This window comes from Phlebotomus papatasi, chromosome 2, assembly GCF_024763615.1.
Source record: "Phlebotomus papatasi isolate M1 chromosome 2, Ppap_2.1, whole genome shotgun sequence".
Lineage (NCBI taxonomy): Eukaryota > Metazoa > Arthropoda > Insecta > Diptera > Psychodidae > Phlebotomus > Phlebotomus papatasi.
The window spans coordinates 27,475,563-27,499,280 of record NC_077223.1 but is presented as its reverse complement, the minus strand read 5'-3'; the positions used below and the strand labels follow the sequence as shown (position 1 = coordinate 27,499,280).

Genomic DNA, 23,718 nt, shown 5'->3' with positions numbered 1-23,718 from the left:
CTCAGTTTCATTATTTACTTAATTTTGCTCCAAATAAGGCGAAAATCCATTTATATTCACAAATTTTAATTTGTTAATTTCTCAGAAAAATTAAAAGTGTACCTTTTCACCATCGAATTTTTCATCGATTTGCCATGTTTTCCAATGAAAAACAAAATGAGTTGACTGTTGTTTATTCGTTTTGTTTAACATTTATGTCATATTTCTGGTTAATTTTAGTTAAATTAAGTGCTAACCTTTATTGTTAATGGTACGTGAAGTTTTAAAATGAAACAATTAACTATTTCGTGAACAAAAAGAGTTTTTCTGAAGTTTCTGCAAATGCTTCAATAGGAAATCCTGCAAATATGATTTTTTTTTGGAGAGATTTTCTTATTGTTTTAGATGAAAAAGGAGAAAAGACCCAGGAATAAAAACAAATCCTGCACTCAGGAGCAACCCAACAAGGTTTTGGAAGCCTTTCATCGCGGTGTCACTTACACAGTTTGTCTCCAATTAGAAACTGTCCCTTGTCTCCATTTGGATTAATATGTTTCTAATAGAAGCATTTTACACACGCGTATTTTTCTTGTATTTAAGAAGTTTTCAAATTATATCTAAATAATTTTCACTAAACAGTAACATTCTAGAAGAGTCAAGGAGCAAATTTATATAATTCTCTTCAGGAAAACTATGAACTTAATGTGTTGAATCTTCTGTCGAAGTTAAAGCGTCTGGAAATGGTTTTGAATTAGGACATTTACCCTAGTCAATGCATGGTCAGTGGCGCTAGAGCGGTGGCCACCGCTCTGAAATAGAAGAAGTTTATCATGGTGGCCACCGCGCTCCGAACAAATTAGGAGGCCGCCATCGTCGCAGCCTATTCAACCGCGAATCTTTTCATTGCTGGGATCCGGCTGAATAACATTAAGCCATGTCCAAGAATTAAAAAAAAATACATGACGACGCGTTTCCGAACAATTCCAAAAACTTGGTTTTTACTTGGCATGCTAATGGTCCCCAGGGTCGATTTATGGGGGGTCGCCCGAAGGTCCTAAGTCACTATGTCTAACCGTTTGAGCTCTAGCCGGACAAAAAACATGACGGAATTTCTTATAAATGGAGGAAGGTGGAAATTTTGCTGGGTGAGAAAATCGAGGGATTATATAACGCTCTCTCTGTGGAGTTCAAGCAGTAAAAATTGAATAACCTTTAGGGGAATTTCAAAAATAATTTTATAAATTAGCTTCCAAAAGTAGGCAATTAATATGAAAGTCAATAAATCGAATTTACAGGAATCAAAAATCGTCGAAGATTTTCTATCGAATATACTGAAGTCCTTATTTTCGATTTCGATGAAATTTTAGAATGTTGTAGTTGAGATCAAGACTTTTCCAAAAATAGGCCGCGGTAGCCCCTGATCCCGGTACGAACCGAGAGATAAACGAAAATTGCTTGTTCGGACTATACAATCCGTGTTTAATAATGAATTTCTATGAAGTTTTAGTATCATGTAACTGACGCAAAGACCTTTACAACGATAAGACACACTGAGTGAGTCACACACTCAATGTACACTGAGACCGTTACTGTACCGAAATTGATTGGATTCTGAATCTGACGTTTATTAACCGATTTTCTGTGAACCTTTTTTTGTAAAATTTCTTTAATCAAATTATTAAAAAATACCAATTATAAGCCCAGATACAGGGGTCCATCAAGCGTAATAAAAAGTGAGGCTATTTTTCAATTTTCCTTGTAAAAATTTTGCAGATATTGCACCGCGACTTAAACAAATTTCCTCGTAGTTCTTGTATTATTACGGCGAGCATTATGAAATATGTGTTTTTAGATAGCTTTTAATGCACGATTTTGAAATATAGCAGACTGATAAGTCAATTCTCTTTAGGAAAAAACTTGCCATTAGTCTTCAGTGCCTCTATGCAAAAACGTATGGAAAAATGAAATGTCGAGAGGCCCCTGCCCAGATAATTAGAAGAGATTCTTTGGAGGACACCTTGAAATACTTGCTACTTGGAGTATTTACAATTGAGGCGCTCAGAGCAAAAAAAAACTCTAAAAGTCGTATGCATTTCCCTAATAAAAAAGCGCTTTTTTTTGCTCTAAGCTCCTCAATTTATCCATTGCATTGTTGCTGTTTTAATGTCAATCATTAAAATGTGGTTTTAGTGGAGTATTACTCAGCAAGTTCACTTTCTCAAAAACGTCTAAACCGAATTCTACTGGTAAGTATGTTATAACCTGAATTTCATTTTTATTTAATTGGTTTTGAGGTGATAAAACGGATTTAAATCATCTATAAAACCGTATACGTCTAAAAGCAATATTATGTATTACAAGTCGATTCCTTGTTTACGAAATAATTCTCGGTACTGAAGCCCTTTAATCTGTCTTCTAAAATACTATCTATCTTTTTATATATATATATATATTTATCAATATCAACTACCAAAAAAAAAGGAAGTCGAAGAATATTCTTCAAAGAAAAACAAACTGCCAACAAACTCATCTAATTTGGACATAAGTGAAGCGAAAGTCTCTCTGAATGAAAGTGAACACATATGGGATTTCTTTTTTTTATAAAGATTTAACCAATATCTTTTCAGTTCTGCCTGGATAAAATGCCTCTAAGAACTAAAGAGATTCAGAGACAAATGGATTTGTTTTAGGAGGGAGAAGTGTAAGATAGAAATAGAGATTTTCAACTTGTCTCAAATGACATGAAGTATATGCGAGAAAAAGAATAATTTACAAAGTTTTCTTGGAAGACGTCATTAAAAAGAAGAAAATCCCTGAAAGGAAAGGGAACCAAAGTGAAAACAGAGGGGAAGGAGAAGAAACAAGAAAGAAAAGTGAAAAACTTTTAAATCAATTCCAACAATTCATAGCATTCTCCATATACACACACACATTTTGGCGTAAGTTGGTTTTCTTTTTTTTTTTTTGCTCTCTATTTTCTTGAGTTTGATCCCCATCTCTTTTATACCACAAACTTCTCTAATTCATACAAACAGTAGAATTGAAACACTTTTCATTCCATTTTTCACCCTCTTCCCATATTCCTCTCAATCTGCACTTTTTCTTCTCCCTGATTTTCTCACTAAGGAAAATCCTACAAAAGAGAACAAGGAGAAAGGGAATTTTTCACATCAACCCAAAAGACAGAGTTTCCTAATAAACCTACCTCCTTGTCAAGTTTTAGCACAGGAAGAGGATTGGGGCAAGAGAAAAAAAGAAGACCACACAATAGAAACTTCACTTAAATTAAACACAAATACTATAGAACTTTAGCTTTTGTGTGTGAAAAGGAATCATATAATGGAAGGAAGGAGCTGTACCCTCTGGCTAAAAGTTACACTAAATTTATACAATAAGTTTGCACGCGGAATTACGTTTGAATTAGAGAAATTAAAAGTGTTTCCGTTTCAACTTTATAGCGATTCGAATTTTTAATTAAATCAACTCTGATACAGAAGCTTTCTCTTGTCTGCTGTACTAATTAAGGAGCCGTTTGAATTTGATTCCGCAGGACATTTTTGCACCCAACATCATCTGATGGGGCTAATCAACGAGAGACACTCTCTTTTTGAACACCACATTCGTCTTTCTAAACGACACTGACTCGGCAATTAGTATGGATAGCACAACCTGCACATTAAGAGGCAAATAAATACTTATATTTCCAAAACCGGAAAGGTTACTCATAAATGAAAAAAATTAACATGATTTTTTGTCATTTCTATTTTATTGATCGAGTTCCAAGAAAAAGATAAAAATAATCCGCCTTTTTTTTCAACATGTCACCGATTTGAAGCTTAAACCCTAAGAGATATCAACTACCAATCTTCGATGACCTCCAATAAAAATTAATTTATTTCGGAAACGGCTCCTAAAATTTATTTTTATATTTTCAAATATATTTCAGAGATAGTCATGCTGAATATTTCGTGCTTAACTCTTTCCGGACCACAACATATCCAGCGAACGAATTTCAGTAAAACGCACTTTATTGTAAGTCTTAGTGGTCAAATATGATACTTTTGTAGAGAAAGAATTTTCTACGCGTCTGGGAAATTGGAAAACTCATGGGTACTCTCGTCCCCAAAAGAACGCAAAGGAGACAAACTTGAATTTTCCAAAAGCCAATAATATCAATTTTGTGAATTACTTTTGCGTGTCAAATGACTCCTTTACAATGTTGATCACTAAAACAAGAAGAATTATTGACTAGTATCTTGTGGGATGTCCAGGAAGTGGTCAAGAAGACACCAAAATCCTGCCTGCCAACAGATTCCTCAAAATATTTCACACAATAACACTTTAAAACACATTTCACTCAACACGATGTTATTGCAGACACATTAAGCTTCCTCAAGAGCCGAAAAAACACTTCCTGGACAATCAGAATTCACCAAAATCTGGAAGAATAGGAAAAACTTCCCTGAAAGCAATCTCCCCCTGTAGCCGATCGGGCGAAAAGTTTCACGGTAACAGAAAATTCCCTGGAATTTGTCTTCTATTTTTCCGCGAGAGTTTCCGTGTAATTCTTGTATAATTCCTTGTAATTCTGCGGAGTTATCAGCTTTTTTTCGCGAGGATTTCCTAGAAAAAAAGTCCGAGGAATTTTCTTGCAACATATCTGAGAGCATTCCCTGGAAATTGATTCAAAATTTCCTTTGAATATTCCGAGTAGGGTAAAGTGTATAATTTGGAATTAGTTTTACAAATAAAAATGAAGTACTAAATTTATCAAGACAAAAAGCCCTGTCCAAATTGTACCATTGTCCAACTTGTACCACTGTCCAACTTATACCACTTTACCCTATATTTTCTGATATCTTTCCGACCAAGACTCCATGGAAGTAAACGCGAAACTTCTGCAATTATTTTTCGCCCTAACGCTATAATTCTTGCGAGCTAGACATACTCAAATGAACGATATGGTAGCAATATTTTCAATGCAAAAGTAGAACAATTGAGTGTTCGTCTGATAGATGAATACTCTCCAAGTTCTAAGCTGCCAATTGGCGCTGATCGTCCATATTTGTGGATGTTTTTTTCTGGAAATTCTCTATGAAAGTTCCATGAAATTTTTAAACAATTTTTGGAATTATTTTGAAGAAAAATATATTTAAAAAATCCACTGGAAAAGTCGTGGAATTCCGTAATATTAAACCACGGAAGCCTTTAAGGCCGTTGCATGGAAATTTCCACGGATAATTTCGTGGAAATATAGAGGATTTTTCCGAATTTTTAAAGGGCTGACTGACGATTATACGCTAATAATCCATAGGAAAAGCCGTGGAAATATTCGTTAGAGAAAAATCCATGGAAACTCGCGGACATTTCTTATTAGGCGGTCCTATACGGAGTTCCGCAAACGTCCATGGAACGCTAGAAAGAAATTTAGCGTCAAATTCCATCTCGGAAACTTACGCGGATTTTGAGCGGTAAAATCCAGGGAATTCCACGCGGATTTTTTGCGGTAAAATCAGCGGACATGGCAGAAATCCATTCATTGGAAATCCAATGGAATCGCCGCGGCCATTGGCAATAGGGCCCTCGCTGCCAAATGTCAAAATTATCGGCCATATTGGCAAAAATTTCGCTCCCGCTTGGAATTTTCTTACAAGGTTGGTGTCAAAAAGCAAATGGCGGGCATTGACGGGATAACCTTACATCTGACCTCAAGATTTTTGTGGACGAGAGTACCCATAAAGTTTGAACAAGTTTTTTAAAAATTAAAAAAAATATATATTTTTCGAATTTATGCAATCTGTAATTGTTAGTTATCATACTTATTGGCCCCGAGAGGTTTTTCCTTATTCGGGTCTTGAAATATCAAAAAAGTCACAATACCTCCAAGGAAGCAAAAAATCGAAAATTCACGATTTTTGACCAAGAATATCTTAGCTCAGGAGTTAATTGGGATCCTGCAAAAAATATCCGAGATTTGGACATCCTTATAGTTTGTAATCATCTACAAGAATCGGATTTTTATCGATTCTAAATAGTCCAAAAAATTCTTTTTTCCATGGGTATCCAGAGTCCCAAAGGAGACGAAAGAGTTAAACACTTATGTCAGAAAAACATTTCGATATCGAATTTTCGAAGGTCAAAATTAAACCATCCCCATTGCAAAAGAAAGCGGAATAGGAATAACAAGCGAAAAATTCCTTGGAATTTTCCACTATTTTCCTTAAAAAATTCCATAGGAATTTTCCATAATAGGTTCCAAGGAAAATTTAATGGATTTATGCTGGATTTTTTCTATAGAATACATCCATGGAAATGCTCATGGAATTTATGTGGATTTTTCCACCAAAATAAAATGGAGAAAAAATGAAGCTGTCACATGCACCTCGTGATTTTACTTCCGAATATTAAAGAAATAGCAAAGATTACGAGGATTATAATATGTTTTACTAAATCAGCAATAACGAATTAACACTTTAAGCAATAAAAAAATATTTTGTAAAAAAAAATAATTTTTTCGAAAATATTTATTAATTAACATAAAAACAGTATTATTTTAGGTTGGCGACCTATTTAATGTAATCACTTCATTATTATCTACACGAAACGCAGTGTCGCATAATTAATTATATTATAATTGCCACATGAATCACTAGAAATGTTTGCGGAAGGTTTGGAAACAAATTCTAAAAGTTGTCGCAACACCATTTTATTTGTTTGACATTTCAGAAAACTAGTGGAAAAATCCATATAAAACACTATGGAAAGATAGTGGAAATTTCCATATGTTTTTTCCAGCTTATCCCGCGGACGTTTCACGTGTGAGTTTCCATATAAATCTTCCGCGGAATACCGCGGAATTTAACGCTGGAATTCCAGCATGTCGTACTAGTAAATTCCATGGAGCACTATGATTTCCATGGAATTTCCGGCTTTAAATTCCATAGGAAAACTTAGTGGAATTTTAGCGTCAAATTCCAGCGAATTTAGCCATTTGGACGCAAGTTTTCCATTGGAATTTTTGCGGAATTTTGCTATGGGGCAAGGTCTTTAAATTTCTAGGTCGGATGCATCTGTCTAAATCGGTTTAAATCACAATCAAACTATTGAATCTTCACAATATTATTTTTTTCATACAAAGACCCTATATGTAAGTTTTATGCGTATTAGTAAACCATGGAATTCTAAATCTAATTCCATAATATGTCTGCTTCTGGTTTTCTTCTAAGTTCTGCATAGGTCTGAGCTAATACAAGTTTTCTGTTATCAGCAGCGTTAGATATAGTGTAATCCATACGATAACTACCCGCAGGTATTGCTGGCGGTATAGTTCCAATTATATTACTATCCATAGCATAATCTTTAACGTAGTATTTCACACCCTGTAATAATTTAAAATTAGAATCCAGTTTAAAACTAATACAAAAAAAAATCAAAAATTAATTCACCTTTCTTAATGGACATGCATTTATATTGGAGTATTTTTGAAAATGGTTATAAGGGATTGATAACCATTCTGCTACACGTTGCCCATTTAAAATAGCACAAAAATTCAGGTTGACATCAACTAGAAATTTTCGATACATATTGTTGGAGAATCGATAGTAAACGGTCAGTCTACCCGTAGGATAAATATCGGAGTAGTTCGAAATACCAGATGCTTGAATGTAAGTTGTAGTACGATTAATTAAATTCACAGTACATTGCATTGAAATGCCATTCCCAAAAAAATTGTGACACTGAAATCTCTTAAAAGAAATATCATACATAGGCTGTAATTAAAAATAGGAACTATATAAGAACACTATTCGAACATTGATTTTTTTTACTGATTTTACTGATATTTACGTACAGATTGCGATGTTAAGTGAAAGGATGTAAGTAGCGAGAAATAGAGTGCTGTCTGCATGACAAGCATGGTTGAACTGAAATAGAAAATTTTAGTTTCCATGTGAATAATTTTAATGGTCTTTTAACTATGGAATAATCAAGATTATGCAAAAAAATATCTCTAATAAAGTTCTTCCGATATGAATTATTTATGATTGTAGAGAAGAAAAAGTCGTCAATAATGTAATTTTTATTATGAACAACGGCTAACACATTAAGTACTTATTAAGTATATTTAATAATACTAAGTGCGTAACTCAATTACTTACCTTTAACTCTTTCGTCTTCTTTGGGACTCTGGGTACCCATGGAAAAAAGAATTTTTTTGGACCGATTCTTGTGGATGATTATAAACTATACCCAATGGGCAAACAATTACTCCGACTCAAAAATGACTGAGTTTTGTTCTACAAGAAATGGTCAAAAAATTGCTCCTAATTGGAATCTTAAAAATTAGTCGTATTCGCGTCGAATTTTAGTCAGAGCATTACTCAAAATTGAGCTAGTAATACATTAGTTATTTTACGGGCTTAAAATTTACTCTAACTTGAAGTAATAAAAGCGACTCCAAGAGACGGTCCTTTTCCGTACGAAAAAATGACGCGCCAAAACCAGTGCACTTGCCATCCTTCTCTACCGCATATGTGCGAAATCGACGTTACGTACTCTCAATGAAAAAGTCAAATGCACTCCACAATTTTGTACTATACTATCACCTTAGACACCGTTTTCTCATTAACTCTTCACATATTTTATTGTTTTTTGCTAAGTTCTATGTAATTTTCTCTATTTTTTCCTGTTTCACTACTCACATTTGCGAATATTTTTGCCGTTCGACTATTGCTGAATGAGCCGCCCGACATGTCGAAAATTTTCCAGCTGGATGGCAACAACACACAAAAATCTTTTAAAATTTTCACTAAGGTGGCCAAAAGTGCTTACATTGCCAAAAGGGCTGACTCTACCCTATCATAATAGAACATGTTAATTTGATCTATCCTTTGCAAGAGGATCAATTTGGTCCTTTTATTTTTACCAGTATGTACTTTCTCAGTGCCATTATTGGAAAAAATCTATTTTTTTTACACTAAAATGACAAAATCGGAGAGACAGCGTAGTTTGAGCGGAAAATGTTGTATGAACAAAATGTAGACACAAATGTCGTTTACAATTATGTCGAAGTAATCATCAAAATTGGTTAAGCACGTGTTGAGATAATTAAGGTTATGTGATATTAAAATTGCTTTTTCGACTGTGGCGGCCCTGGCGTTGGTCCCACGAAGTTCGAATGTTCTAGAAAGTCGTAGCATTTGGTGAGATCTTTCGTTTAAGCCCTCACTCATCATAATTGGTCAAATAGAACCGCAGATATGATTTTTTGAATTTCATGAACTTTGACCTCTCATATCTCCGGTTCCATTGTAACCAAAGCGAACCCACGCCAGTTTTTGGAAACTTCATGGCCTAGACTAGAACATCCTAAAATTTTATCAAATTGCATAATCGCGTTTTTAAGAAAAATGAGTTTGAATTACGGAGATAGAGGCCGGTCAATATTCGAACTTTGACCCCTTATAGCTGGGGTCAGGAATTATGGATCTACTTAAGTAGTTTTTTTTGTTTGATAGGTATAATCTGTGGCTACAACATACTAAAATTTTAGCCCGATGCACAAAGGAATTTTTGAGTTATTTAACTTAGAAAATTGAAAAATCTTCTTTCTTAGAAAATTGAGTTCGAAGAATTCAAAATCAATTTCGAATTTTTAAATTAAATTTTCGCAGAAAAGTGCAGAAAATTTATTGTCAAAAGTAATCGGTTTATTGGTAATTGTTATGAGAAATATTATGAAATTAGCCTTGTTTTTTTTCCCATAACAAAGCAAAAATAGATACTTTATTTTGACATTCGAGGAACTACGGTATTCGAAAATACAGTAGGTTCTCACTCAATCGGCTCTTTTTTAATCGGGCGAAGAATTTTGTTGGCAATTTTCACGTTTCATTTTGAAGCAAATTTGCTCAAATTCACTTTAGTTCCTCTTGTTTTATCGTGATTCTTTATAATTGAGCGTTTCTTGTGGAATTTACAATTACTTTGACGTCCGAATCTCTCGATCATTTGGATGACATTTTGCCCTAAATGCCCAATTGAGAGAGAGTCTACTGTATAGCATGCGACTAAAACATACTAAAATTTTAGTCCGATGCACAATGCCATTTTTGAGTTATTTTTACTAAGAAAATTGAAAAATCTTCTTTTTAATAAGAGAGCCCCTAGCGGTGATTTTACGAACTTGCAATGTTAGAAGGGGAAGTGACATTTCACGATAGCTTTCCAAAACGGCCTCACTTCTGAAATTCTGACAATTAGAACCGGAGTGTGGGCATTTTAAGAAATTTTTTTTGGACTCTTATAGCGCGGGTCCCGGGGGTCAGGAATGCTCTAAGCACATTGTTTTGGAGAGGAAGGAAGAGGTTTGGGAAAGTTTCTACATCATATCGATTTATGGGAACGCGGGGGGGGGGGGGGTCACCGAAGTCCAGAAGTTAATATCTCTTCACATTTAAGCTCAAGGAAAGTGACACTTTCGAAAAAAGTAATTAACTAAATAAATCTGAATAAATTAAATTAAATAATTAATAAATTGAGAGTTTTTAGACTTATACTGTGTTATCACACTTGCACATTAAAATTTTAATATGTTTCACATTAATTGTCGCTAGTGAGAGTTCAAATGTGTAATTTGTGTGTTTGAATCATTTTATATTCAAAATTTGATCTATTTGTTGATAAAAAGGTAGACTTGGCCCGCAAAATTTGATATAAATTGATTTATAGCATTAATGCGAAAAATTAATGCGATTTTCTCTTTAATTTTTTAATGTGAAAAATATTTATGCTTTAGGTAAATTTAAACTTATTTTTGCAGGCCAAGTCCACTTCTTTATCAATAAATAGAAAAACCCCAAATATTAAGTGACTCAAAGACACAAATAACATATTTTGACGCTCACAAGCGACAAATAATGTAAATCACATTAAAATTTTAATGTGCAAGTGTGATAACGCCGTTAGGGTAAGTGTGCCAAATTTCGGCATATTTGTATGCAAGCGCCAAAGTCTCAAGTTTGAAATATAATATTTTAAATAGGGTAAGTGTGCCAAATTTCGGCCAGCTTCTAATTTCGGCCACTTTGAGTGTAATTTCGGCCATGCAAATAAATTAATTAAAATTATGTATGTGATCTTCGAATAGTCAATGAATTCATTTTGCTTTCAAATATTTATTCATTTTAGGATGTATTAACACAAAGAACGTTAAATTTCAGGTATAATTTAAATTTAAATTGCGTTGTAAAAACTCAGTGTGGAAAGAGTCTTACAAAAAATGTGACAGATCGATTGTGTCTCTAGCAGTCTTGTGATTTGTGGTGAAGTGCAGAAGGTTTTCCTTCGGTGTTTTTCATGAAAATTGATTAGTTTTCATTAAAGATTGTTTCTGTTTATGTTAATAGTGAATCAATCTTTAAATTTCGGGTAAAATTTCCCAACTGGATCCTGTATTTTGCGTAAAAAAGTATATACTTTGTGAGCGTCTCTCCGGTGAGGTAGTGTTGCCTATTCCGGCAACATCTTTTGCTTTCCTAAATTTCCTATTCATTTTATGTTTTTTTTCAATTTCTGAATTCTACAATGTCCAGAGAAAAAAAAACCATCGCTTCTATGAAAAAGATTATGTGAAAAAGTCATTGGAAGAGTTCAGGAAGTGCAAATTGCTACGGGAATCTGCGCGTAAATTTGAGATGCTACTCTTCAGGTCTTCAGGACAAATTACACGGAAGATCTCTGGGCTTGTGAGTCATATAAACGTATTAAACTAAATATTAGACTCGTTCCGTTTGACGTTTTGAAATTTTCTATCCGATGCGTCACAAAATGTGGTCAGAAAAAAGGTGGCCGAAATTTCACACAAAGTGGCCGAAATACTACCCAAAGCAATGTCCATATTTTTATTAATTTTTCAATATTTTAGGAAGTGATTTAAAGAAAACAAAAATGATAAACTAGTCTTGAAGGTTCCACACAACCCTCCCGAAAAGGAAGCAACAAAAAATATCAATATTTTTTAAAAATATTGCATTTCAAACTTAGGACTTCGATGCTTACATGCAACTATGCCGAAATTTGGCACACTTACCCTACAGTGATTTTTTTATTCTTTCTTCTTAAAGAGTGTTGCTTGGAACCTTGTAAAGAGTTTACCGTCTTTATTTACTCTAAAATCATTCTTAATACATTTTAAAATGAATAAAAATATAGGCATAGCTTTGGTGCCCTATTTCGGCCACCTTCATTCTCATGGTTCCTTGCCCTTCGGGAATTCTTCCAATGTCTTTTTTACGTCGTCTCGTTTGTCGAAAGCTACTTTTTTGTTATTCTTTTGCATTGTATAAACTCTAGAGTACGTAAAATCTAAAAATTCATGGAAATTCGAGGAATAAAAAAAGTGGCCGGAATTGCAAGCTGGCCGGAATTTGCTACACTTACCTTATGTCAGATTTTTTTTGATATCCAGGATGGCAGATATTCGTTAAGAATGATTGGGTGAAAATTGATATTAAAATTAAACTTCAAATTGTAAAAGACTGTCACAGTAATAAGGAAATGATCCACCCTGTAACCATGTCAACTCTTCATCATCATTAGTAAAACTTTACGACACCGTGACACTGAGACGGTGATGGGAATGAGTTCAGGGACATAATGAGTAAATCGCATCCTTTCCGCCAAGGTGTATGATTCCACCGTGTTAATTAGCAACACACGCCCCAGCAGAGTTGGGAGGGAATCTTTGTCTGGGAGGTCTGGGAGAATATAAGGGATAATGTACAATTAAAGTAACTCACCCCCATCTTCGCTACGGAGAATTTCCAGTTCCTCTGGCAGGGCATAAATTCGCAGCTGCTTCTCAATGATGAGATCCTGTAGTTGGGTGAGTTCGTGCGGCACATAAACCGCCCCATCCAGGTACAGAGATTTATTCCATGGGCACTCATCGAGAGCAGCAAAGAGAACATTGCGACACTGATGAAGTGTGGCTTCTAGTTCGTACGCGCTGCGTAAATGGATGCGCCACATTAGAGGATTCTTTCGTAGAATCCCGTCAGCACCAGTCACCATCCTGATGGCCGTTAGTACTCGCAGCTGCTGACTCCGATGCAGTGCTTGATCCTCCTCCGCGTGGGCAGCATGCCGCGTCCGGGCAGCCACAGTCAGCATGAGTATCGACTGAGGAGTTGAACATTTCATCAGAGCACCCTTCAATTTGTACCAGGGTGTCGATATTGGTCCAATCAGGCATTTATGGAGGAAAATATTTTCCGGAAAATACTTGACAGCTTCTGCACAACTGTCAAACTTTCTTCCGCATCCTCTCAGGATCTCCAGATTCGCTTCCAGTTCATGCAGCCGCTCCTGGACAAACAAATGCCGGGGATTCTTCTCTATAAACACTCTCTTTAGATACTGCATCATATTGAGAGCTTCTTTGACAGATTTCACCAAGAACAATCCATATGCATTAGCCTTAATGACATTTCCCAGATAATCCGGAAGAATTATGGCCTCCTTGCCCATTTCTTCAGAATTCTTCTCAACAGCCACAAGATTGGCCTGAAGATCTTGCAATTTCTTGATAATCAGCAATTTCTGGTGATTATCAGGACTTTCAATCCCAATTGACAACTTTGAAATTGCCTCTAGAGCTTTTTCCATCTCCCGCTCCTTCAGCCACATCTCGCAGAAACTAACGCCGGCGTAGAATCTATCCCCATTGAGAGCTCCTTCGGAATTTTCAGTAGCTCCAACGAAGACAGCTTCAGCAGTAGCCCTTCCGCCCATTTCATACTCAATTAGCCCATATTCAGTGAAGTAATTGATCTCATTGCGATTCTCCTCTTTTTTCAGTTCATTCTTTATACCACGCCTGTAGCTTTTCATCCGATTCCCATCCAACTTGCCCTCCAACCGATCAATTATCACCAAAATCCGCTGAAAGTGCATCCAGAGCATCACAAAAACTACCCTCTGACGTCCAGAGTGACAATCAGCCAGTCTCAGTAATATCTCTCCTACAACTTTCGTATAAATATCACTCCCAATCCAACTACTCATGAAACTCGGACCAACAGCAAGTTCCCGGATCAAATTCACCGTGGACTCCCTGATCAGTTCATCCTGCATGAAATCACAGTACAGCAGGAAACTCAACATCTCTTCGGGCGCATCGAGGTCCAACAGTGAACCACAATCACCCCAGAATGCTTTATAAATCGGCAGCGGAACCTTCAGGAGTCTCAAAATTATAAAGACCAGTTCCAGAGAATTGCTGTGATTAATCAGTGGATAGATAAAGTGACATACATCCTCATTGAATACCGAACGCTGAGGATCCGTGCAGCTCATGCCCGCAGGACAAGGGAGAAAGTTAAAACTCGTCCTGAGCTTCTCAATACGCAACCAAATTTCATTCATCGGAAGTCCCGAGCTCAGAACAACTTCCTCATATTCCACGAGGGTGTTCTGATCAGCTTCCAGGGGATCTATTCCGGAAAATTTATCCGGGGAGACATTTAGCTCAAGGGCTAATTTTACAAGGGCGAAAAACTGTTCAAGGAGACCAGCCTGACGCAGGAAGAAGGCGCAACTTGTGAAGAATTCTGAAACGGGGAAGTAGCAAAATTTACTTCCCAAGAAATGCTTGAGAATCCTTATTGACGAAAACCTTAAAATTTTAATTGTACGATAGCTCGAATTTTGGAAAAAATCGATTTATTGTTATGTCAAGAAGCCCCGCCTACGAAAATTGACCACGCCCACTACTTGAGAGACTCTATATTAACTCTTTCGTCTCTTTTGGGACTGTAGTACTCAAAGAAGCATATGCATTTTCTATGAAAAACAATTTTTTTAATTATTCAGAACTGATAAAAATCCGATTCTTGTGGATGATTACAAACTATAAGGATGTCCAAATGTAAGATATTTTTTGCAGGACCTCAATCAATTCCTGAGCTTAGATATTTTTGATTAAAAATTGTGAAATTGGCTTGCAGCATATGCTGCGGTCCGGAAAGAGTTAAAACACTCTCATTCTGTGATTTTGTCATTGTCATTATTCTTAGGTATAATCAGTTCATTATCCATTCATGACCGATTAGAAATTATAAGGATTTCTTCAGAATTGCCAGGCCTCTCAAATGAATTCTTAAGTTCTTACCTATTTACTCATGTTTTTAGAAATGATTTACAATTTTAAATATTTCAAATTTTAAAACAAATCTGATATGGGGCGTGGTCTAAATTGTAAGGCTATACAAGCCATTTAGTTTCATCTACAACTGCACCGAGAAAAAAAAGAGGGTGCGATTAACTTTTTTCCTCATAACTTAAACAATTTTTAGGTGTAAAAATATATCAACATTTTTTAATGTTAATTTTAGACCTTTTTAAGGGTAAAATTAACATGAAAAAAGGTAACTTTAACCCCCAATACACCTAAAAAGGGTAAATATTTACACCGATTTCGGATCAATACTGCAGGGTAAAATAAACATTTCCGGAATGTTTATTTTGCCGGCGGCCATTAGAAGTAGCCATTGTGACTATTGATAGTCATGAATTTCTTATATATGAAAGTTTCTTTTAACATTTAATGCTATTTTTCTTTGACCTAAATATCTTTGAAAATGCGTTTTAATGATATTCAAGCTTTGTTCGTGAGTTACTGATGAACGTCAGAATCCTTTCATGGGATACACTTTCATGGTAATGTCATTGGTCATCCGAGTAAACATATTATACTTCTTCAAGGCAAATAATATTTTTAATATCAGCTAATTTTTCTTTCTGACTATTTAAAAATAGCGAATAGGAAAAATTTCCTTTTCTTCTGTCCCTTCTTTTCCTCTTTAAATTTTACTACTGCCTTCACTTTTTTTTGTAAAAATTTTTGGTTTTTGTTCATATCTCTACCATTTTCTATTCGATTTTGATGAGTAAGTAGTCGTTGGAAAGGTCTCAACTAGCTCTATAACATACCCAAAAATGAAGCAAATTTGCTCTAGTAGTTCCTCTTATTTTATCATGATTCTTCATAATTGAGCGCTTTTTGTGGAATTTACAATGGCTTTGACGTCCAAATCTATCGATAATTTGGAAGACATTTTGCCCCATATGCCCGATTGAGAGAAAGTCTACTGTAGTTTAAAGAATAATAAAAATTATATTCGAACAAAAATTACTTATCGGTAAATAGCCGGTTCATTGCCGGTTCACAACCGATTTAAACCGATTTATAAATCACTCAAAATATTTACCAAAAGGGACTGATAATCCTAACCGGCTTATGTAGGTGAGATTCTTAACGTGAGCTAACTCGGAGTGCATGCAAATTCGATTTAGAGCTGAAGTTGGGGGACGCCATTCAGTTATCTTGAATCAAATTCATGCAATTATACAAATTTTGTATTTAAACCAAAATATCAAAGATTTGGATGGAGTGACAGAAAAGTGATAGATGGGTGAAATGTAGACCATAATGTTCTCTATAATTTTGCCGTAGAACTTGATCTCATCGATTAATCAGAAGCCGAGATAATCGAGGTTGTTTGTTTCTGAACTCGTTTTTTCGACCAGAGCGCCCCAAGTGTTCATTTGATGAACTTCAACTATATCAAAGAATTGTTGTATTTTGTGAGACTTTCCATTTAAAACACTATTATATTAAGTGTCTTGGTGGAGTAGAAGCAGTCAAATGGGCATCAAACCAGGTTTCAAAGCGTTATTATGGGAAAAGTCATTTTTTTCGCACTTAAACGACAAAATCGGACAGATAGCGCAATCTGAGCGGAAAATGATGTATGGACGAAATGTAGACACTAATGTCCTCTACAATTATGTCGAAGTAATCATCAAAATCGGTTCAGCGACAGTCGAGATAATAGAGGTTATGTGATATTGAATTTGGTTTTTCGACTGTGGCGCCCCTGGTGTTGGTCCCACGAAGTTCAAATGTTTTAGAAAGTTGTAGCACTTGGTGTGGTCTTTCGTTTAAGCCCTCACCCATCAAAATCGATCACATAGAACCGGAAATATGATTTTTTGAATTTCATGAACTTTGACACCTTATATCTCCGGTTCTATTGAAAGCACAGCGCACTTACGCCCCATTTTGGAAACGTCCTAGACTGGACTACAACACTCTAAAATTTCATTTACTTGCACAAAGGAATTTTTGAGAAAAATGAGTTTAAATTTCGATGAATTTTGACGCTATCGCAGCGCCGCCTGTGATAACTTTTTGAACTTACATCTGAAAGTGCTCATCGAGACGAAACCAAAAACCCAAAATTTAGGTCAAAATGTTAATTAGAACCGGAGATAGAGGCCGGTCAATTTTCGAACTTTGACTCCTTATAGCTCGGGTCAGGGGTTATGGATCGACTTAAGTATTTTTTGTTTGATAGGTATAATCAGCGGCTACAACATACTAAAATTTCAGCCCGATACACAAAGGAATTTTTGAGTTATTTAATTTAGAAAATTGAGAAATCTCCTTTTTAATAAGAAAGCCCCTAGCGGTGGTTTTATGAACTTGCGACGTTAGAAGGGAAAGAGGCATTTCGCGAGAGCTTTCCAAAACGCCCTTACTTTTTAAATTCTCATAATTAGAACCGGAGTTAAGGCCATTTTAAGAATTGTTTTTTGGACCCTTATTGCTCGAGTTAGGGGGGTCGGGGAACCTTAAGTTTGGTATTGATCGAAAGATTTAAGGCCCAGCTATAACATACTAAAATTTGAGCCCGATCGATACCATAGGAGTGGTGCTATAGAAAACAAAAAATGGGGGTATTCAAAATGGCAGAAGGAGGGGTGGGGGGTGGGGGGTCACTGCACTAAGTTGCAATTTTCATACGATATATAACCTTTGCCGAAAACCGCAAGTCGATATCTCTTTTAGTTTAGTTGCTATTAAGCTCCAAAGAGCGGCCGGCCGGCCGGGAACGTAACTTAGCCCCCCCATATATTCGTGATCAGGAAGTGGCGAAACACATTTTGGCCAAGTTTGAGCTCGATCGGACGACATGAAATTTTGGTAAGATCATAGTAGGTGAGATTATTAAGAATCTCACCTAATTTGGGCGATTTGGGCCTAATTCGATAGATAAATTTCGATATCGAATTTTCGAAGATAAAAGTTTAACCACCTTGGAAGGCCTATTTTTCAACCGATTTACTTAAATTCCTTAAATTTGCATTTTTTAAAAGATCCTGAAAATTCCAAGCCGGTTGCGTCGGACTTAATCGGTCATAAGTCGGTATATTACTCGTAAATTATATCTTTCTGGGATTCACTTTTTTATTTGTCCGTATGTTTGTTCCGCATATTAAAATATTCTAAAATCTGCTTTCCTTAGGCAATTTGTTATTTCGAAATGCTTTTTTTACTTTAAGAATTAATTTAATTGGTAGTAAAGCGGTATGTACCTATAAACCAAGACCGCGCAGCTGGGACGCTTTGCCATCTCTTTTCTAAATTTTCCCAAACACATTCATTCGTTTTCAGATATGTTTTAGAGATAGTCCTAGTGAAAATTTCTCATAAGCTGGTTAGGATTGTCTGTTTCAGAGGTCTTTCATTTTCCAAACTTGGCTGTAATTTATTTGTATTTTCCGAAAATTTAATTTTTATAAATTAAATTAAATTTTTTTTGATATTTGTTAAACTGATGGCAATAAATTGTGATCATTATTTTGATTACAATTTTGTTAAGCTATCTCCTGGCGTAAGTGTGCCTTAGAGGGTATTGCTCGTATTGCTCATCGATCTTCTAAGGGAAGGGTTCCAGGGGTTCCAAGCTTCGCACACACTCTGGATTCGAACATTTCATAATTTTCCCATAAACCTCCAGTGAAGCTGACCTATTTTTTAGGAACTCTATCACGTAAGATAAGCCATTAAATAATATGGGAAAAATATATAAAGTGTCCGAAGCCAAAGTATGTGCGAAGCTTGGAAGCCTCGCCCTATTTAAATAGATCAAATCCAAAAAAATAATTGGCCTTATAAAGAAAAGAACATCTTCAAAATAGGTCCAAAATCGTTTTAAGAAAATAGTCCGGCCATGGTAACCTTTAATCGAAATTGGGAATTTTGCGGTATTCGACATCGAATTTTCGAAAATCGATTTTTTTTATTCTAGTGTCTCTCCCTAGAGTGTACTTTACGAAGGTTCTATATTGTGGATAGTTGTGAAATTTCATGAGACGTAACATTCGTACAAATAACAAAGAATTTTTTAATCTTTTAATTATTTGATAATATCGGTCAGTTCGAAATCATTTATACAGTAGACTCTCTCAAATTCGGGCATATGGGACCGAAATGTCAGCCGAATTAGACAGAAATTCGGGCAACAAACTTTTTGAAATGCAACGATTTTTTATTCATGTGCATACACATATTGAATTTACACACTGATATAACGTAAATTGAATGAAAATCCCTCAATAATGCAAAATCACATCAAAACTAAGACAAACCATGCCAAATTTGAGCACATTTGATTCATTTGATAATCATAATCAAACTTGAAAAATGTCAACAAACGTTTTTCAAATGTAACCGCTGCCGGAATTAAAAAGTAGCCCGATCTTAAAAGAGCCGAATTAGCGAAAGTCTACTGTAATTCGGATTTTTGAGATTTCCTTCACTGGTTTAGATGAACAAAAGATAAAACAAGAAGTTCTCTTGAGTAAAAGGCTTGTAGGGGAAGGTTTTGTACCTTCGTAATGTTGCAGCTTCGTAAAAGTTGATTTTTTTTCCAAGTTACTAAATGAATTTCATCCATGGACATATAATGTAAAAACTAGTCCTACATCTCACATTTCCTGACAAACTTGGAAGCCTAGGCCCTTTTTCCTAGGTCCAAAAAGCAAAAATAAAAAATGGGCCTAAAATCGTAATTCTTATGTGTAATATTTTATGCATTTTTGCACACTGTAAGTGTCTTTTCGAAAAGCAACTATTCCAAGTTATATAGGGTTTATTAGGGTTAATATTTACCGTGAAAATCTTTTACGTGAAGGGGGTCGTTTTTGTGGGTGGAGGAAAATTTATAAAAATTACCACCATTGCAGCTCAGGAAAATTGAATTTTGCAGCTTCGTAAAAACATCTGTCAAAATTACTGAGCACCGAATTTGAGAATTCCTCACTGTTTTGGGTCACACTGTGCACGCCGCTCGGGATATTTCAATCATCAGAGATTCCACTGAATAAATTCACAAGAAAACTTTGGGATATTAAACAATTTTCACTAAAATCTCGAAGGAAAACATGCACTTCCCCATCAAAATGAGACTTCATCAGATGTTTTTATTTCACTTCTGTCAAATTAAACATTAAGCCTGAATCTGCTTTTATGGTTGGTATGATTCTTTCATTGCCCATGCGGTGCGTTTTGAGAATTTTTCATCCAATTTGCTTTGTTTTCAAGTGGAATTTTTCACATTTTACTTTAAATTAATTACTGATAATTCTAAGAATCACTGATGTTCAAAAAATGTTCTGTAAGAGAGATTCTAGACGTTAGAGAAAAAACAAGGATTACACTGGGTGTGATTACTACTTTCTGATTTGTGCAGTGATGAAACTAGATTGCTTATGGTAGATGTGATTCTTTAATTGCCACTTCGATGTATTTTGAGTATTTCTCATTCAATTTTCCTTGTTTTAAAGTGAAACTCCCCAAATTTCACTTTAAATTGGTGACTCGTCATTTTTGAAATCAGTTACGTCCGAAATATGTTATGTAAGACTCATTGGAGATGTCAGAGAAAATCAGAGGATTACTTTAAGTGTAATTATGAGAGAATCATATCTAACCAAGCTCTTAACTGACTGTCAGAACGCAGGTAGAAATGGTTTTCCGAGTGTCAAAAAATATGTGTTAGAAAAATAGCTTAAAATTGATATTTAATGCGTGATACCTCCTACAAATGGTGAAAACAAGTAGATGAAATTTCCATCTATGTAGTGATGCCCAAATTTTTGTGTCCTGTGTAATGTTTTCGGGGGAAAATTAGGCCTACAAAGGTGGGAAAAAGTGGTACGAAGCTGAACCAGGGCACATTCGTAAAAATTGCCGCTACATTTTCATTTTCCTGTAGAGGAAAATCCAAGTACTTCCAGGAATTTTGTGAGGCAGAATTATGAACCCAATAAGAGATTTTTTTTTGATATAGTGATATAAGTGATTCGGTGTGTGTGGCATTCAGTAAAAAATCTTAAATCTTGGACTCCTTTTTTAATACGAACCTTCAAAACCTTCCCCTAATCTTCTTCGCCATTTTCTTTTTCGCTTTGCCCATCTGAATCACCGAGAAAGTTTCAGAATTTCGGATTCGGAATGATTCTGAATTACTTGATTTTGCTCTAAATGTTCGAAATATTCATTGCATTCTTTTAAAATTCAAGTAAATTTTTTTTTTTAAATTTTTACGATCGAGGAGGAATAAAATGTACTTTGCGAAGGTTTGAGCTCAATCTGAAAACAAGAAATTTCATGATATTTGCAATACTCACTTAGCATTGTGGCGTCGTTCCTGTGCTTCCTGTACATCGTACTCATGCATTTGTCATAGAGGGCCAGGACATCCGGAACCACACAACGCGCCATTGATCCCTGCGTGGCCAGAATCTGAGCATTCCAGAGAGTGTAACTGACAGCATCCTTGGCAATGAGCTTCTCCAGGATCTTGGTGACCTCGAATGAAGGGAATACCGCAACAATTGTGTCCACATAGACAGAATAGAGTTTCTCATTGGTTGGATTTAAGCTCAGGGCCTTGTCCAGAATGCCCATTTTGCGTTCGGCAATGCTCACTTTCGTTGTGGATGATTTCATGGGAGTCAGAGACTGAAATTCCACAAATTCCACCCATTTTTCAATGTTGCTGGGATGTTCTCGAACCACTTTATTGAACTCTTTGTTCTTTTCCATGAATTCTTCCTCCGTCAGCTGATACTTTCCTTCCTGATCCGGCACTTGGTCAGATTTCTTGGACTTCCTCGCAAAGTACCTCTTATACTTGCCAGGCTGACTCCTTGGGGGCTTCCCCAGGGTACTCCTGGATATGTTGTACCTCGGACAAGCAGGATTGTACAATTTTTCCACTCTCAAATACCCAATTGCACTTGTCTTGTCCACATAGAAATTTTCCTGTCCAGTGAATTCCAAGACAATCTCTGGCACTTCTTCTTTCTGGTTTTCATCTTTCTTTTTGCTCTTTTTCTTCTTCTTTTTCTTTTCCGATGTCTTGGATACTTCCGAAGTAGCTGCTGTTGATGGACCAGGAGATGGAGATGCCTCTTGGGCTTTCTCAGCAAAGTTCAGAGGCACAAAACTCGTGTTGGACAGCCAATCTTCTTTCCCTAATTGCATGAAAAATCATGAAAAGTAATTGATAATTTTTACGGCTTTAAACAAAATCAGATACTACCTTGATTTTTCTCGGGATTTTCATTACTGGCTGTGCCGGAATAAGCCGGGAAAAGGGACATTTTCTCGAAAAATCACAAGCAATTTTCAGGAGAATAGCCTTCCCGGCAAAATCACAACAAAAACTACAGAAGCATTTCAATTGTTTGACAGCCGGCGGGGAAATTGACTGTCAAAAAACCCTATCAAAAGCCAAGGGGAAATTGACAAAATGGACAAATGGCGGGAAAAATGACACACGAAAAATATCGCACATTCGATATTACAGTGGCTTAACTTATTACTGTTAAAAAAAAGTAAAATATGATAATGATTGATAAAAGTATAAATTGATTTGTAATATTTTTAGGAAAACATTAAGTCGACGAATCAGACCCCCAATTCCGATGTCCGTCACGAAATTTATTCAGATTTTTCGGGATGGTGGTTGTGTGTGTGAAGCCGCTTCAGCTCATATTTTGTGCACTTCCCAGCGAGCACAGTTAGCAGAATAAAATAGGATTTTCAGCATTTTTTTGCTGAATCGGTCTGCTGGCCAATCATTCAGCAGCTCTCGAACAAAAAGTGCTAAGCAAATACATAAAAATGGCACTGTTTAGCGCTCGCAGTGGATGATGGCAGAACTAAATACTGCCGGTAGATGGCGCCAGGAAGCATTTAGCAGCAAATTTTCTCTTTCATTTTTTTTCTTTTTCTCTCAAAATGTCAAAATGGACTTGGAATTTCCCCTGAAATTATTTATCAACTTGGGGGATATTATAATCAAGATTTTTATTACTAGGAATTATGCTGCGGTATGCTGCCTATAGAGAATGGTCAAATAAGAGTATTAAACATACTCCCGACCAAAAATGTTGCATTTTTTAGTGAATTGCGTCATTTTCCCGAGAAAAAAAATATTTTTTTTCTGAGCAAATATTCAGTCGGGGGTTATAAAATTATTCATTATTTATGAAAAATATGTTTTTTCTTTTGCAAAAAGCATATTTTCCTCAATTTTCGCAATTAAATATTGGCATCTTTCCTGGAACAGCCATCGATGTATTATGCTCACAGTCGGTCACAACTATTGTAATTGATCTTGAAACAGGATTTTTCTACTTTTTTAACTTTTTTATGGTAAATAAAGTTGCAGATGCATTTAAAAAAATCCATTTAAAAGTTGTGACTCTCCCACTTAACTTTTTCGCCTCTTTTGGGACTCTGAGTACACAAAGCAGCATATGAACACTTTGTGGAAAACAAGGTTTTTTTTAATTATTTAGAACTGATAAAAATCCTATTCT

The 23,718-nt window shown here is 35.6% G+C and overlaps 1 protein-coding gene across 1 annotated transcript in view; it reads right to left on the bottom strand.

Annotated features, from left to right (window-relative positions):
- Window positions 1–22,580, bottom strand: part of LOC129803307 (uncharacterized) — a 75,894-nt gene extending 53,314 nt beyond the window's left edge. Inside the window, exons 1-3 of the mRNA XM_055849760.1 lie at window positions 22,434–22,580; window positions 21,517–22,365; window positions 12,777–14,588 (exon numbers count right to left, since the gene is read on the bottom strand). Of these exons, the coding sequence (XP_055705735.1) occupies window positions 12,777–14,588; window positions 21,517–22,365; window positions 22,434–22,494 (2,722 nt within the window). The 5' untranslated portion in view covers window positions 22,495–22,580. The remainder of the gene's footprint in view (window positions 1–12,776; window positions 14,589–21,516; window positions 22,366–22,433) is intronic.
- Window positions 22,581–23,718: the final 1,138 nt, after the last annotated feature.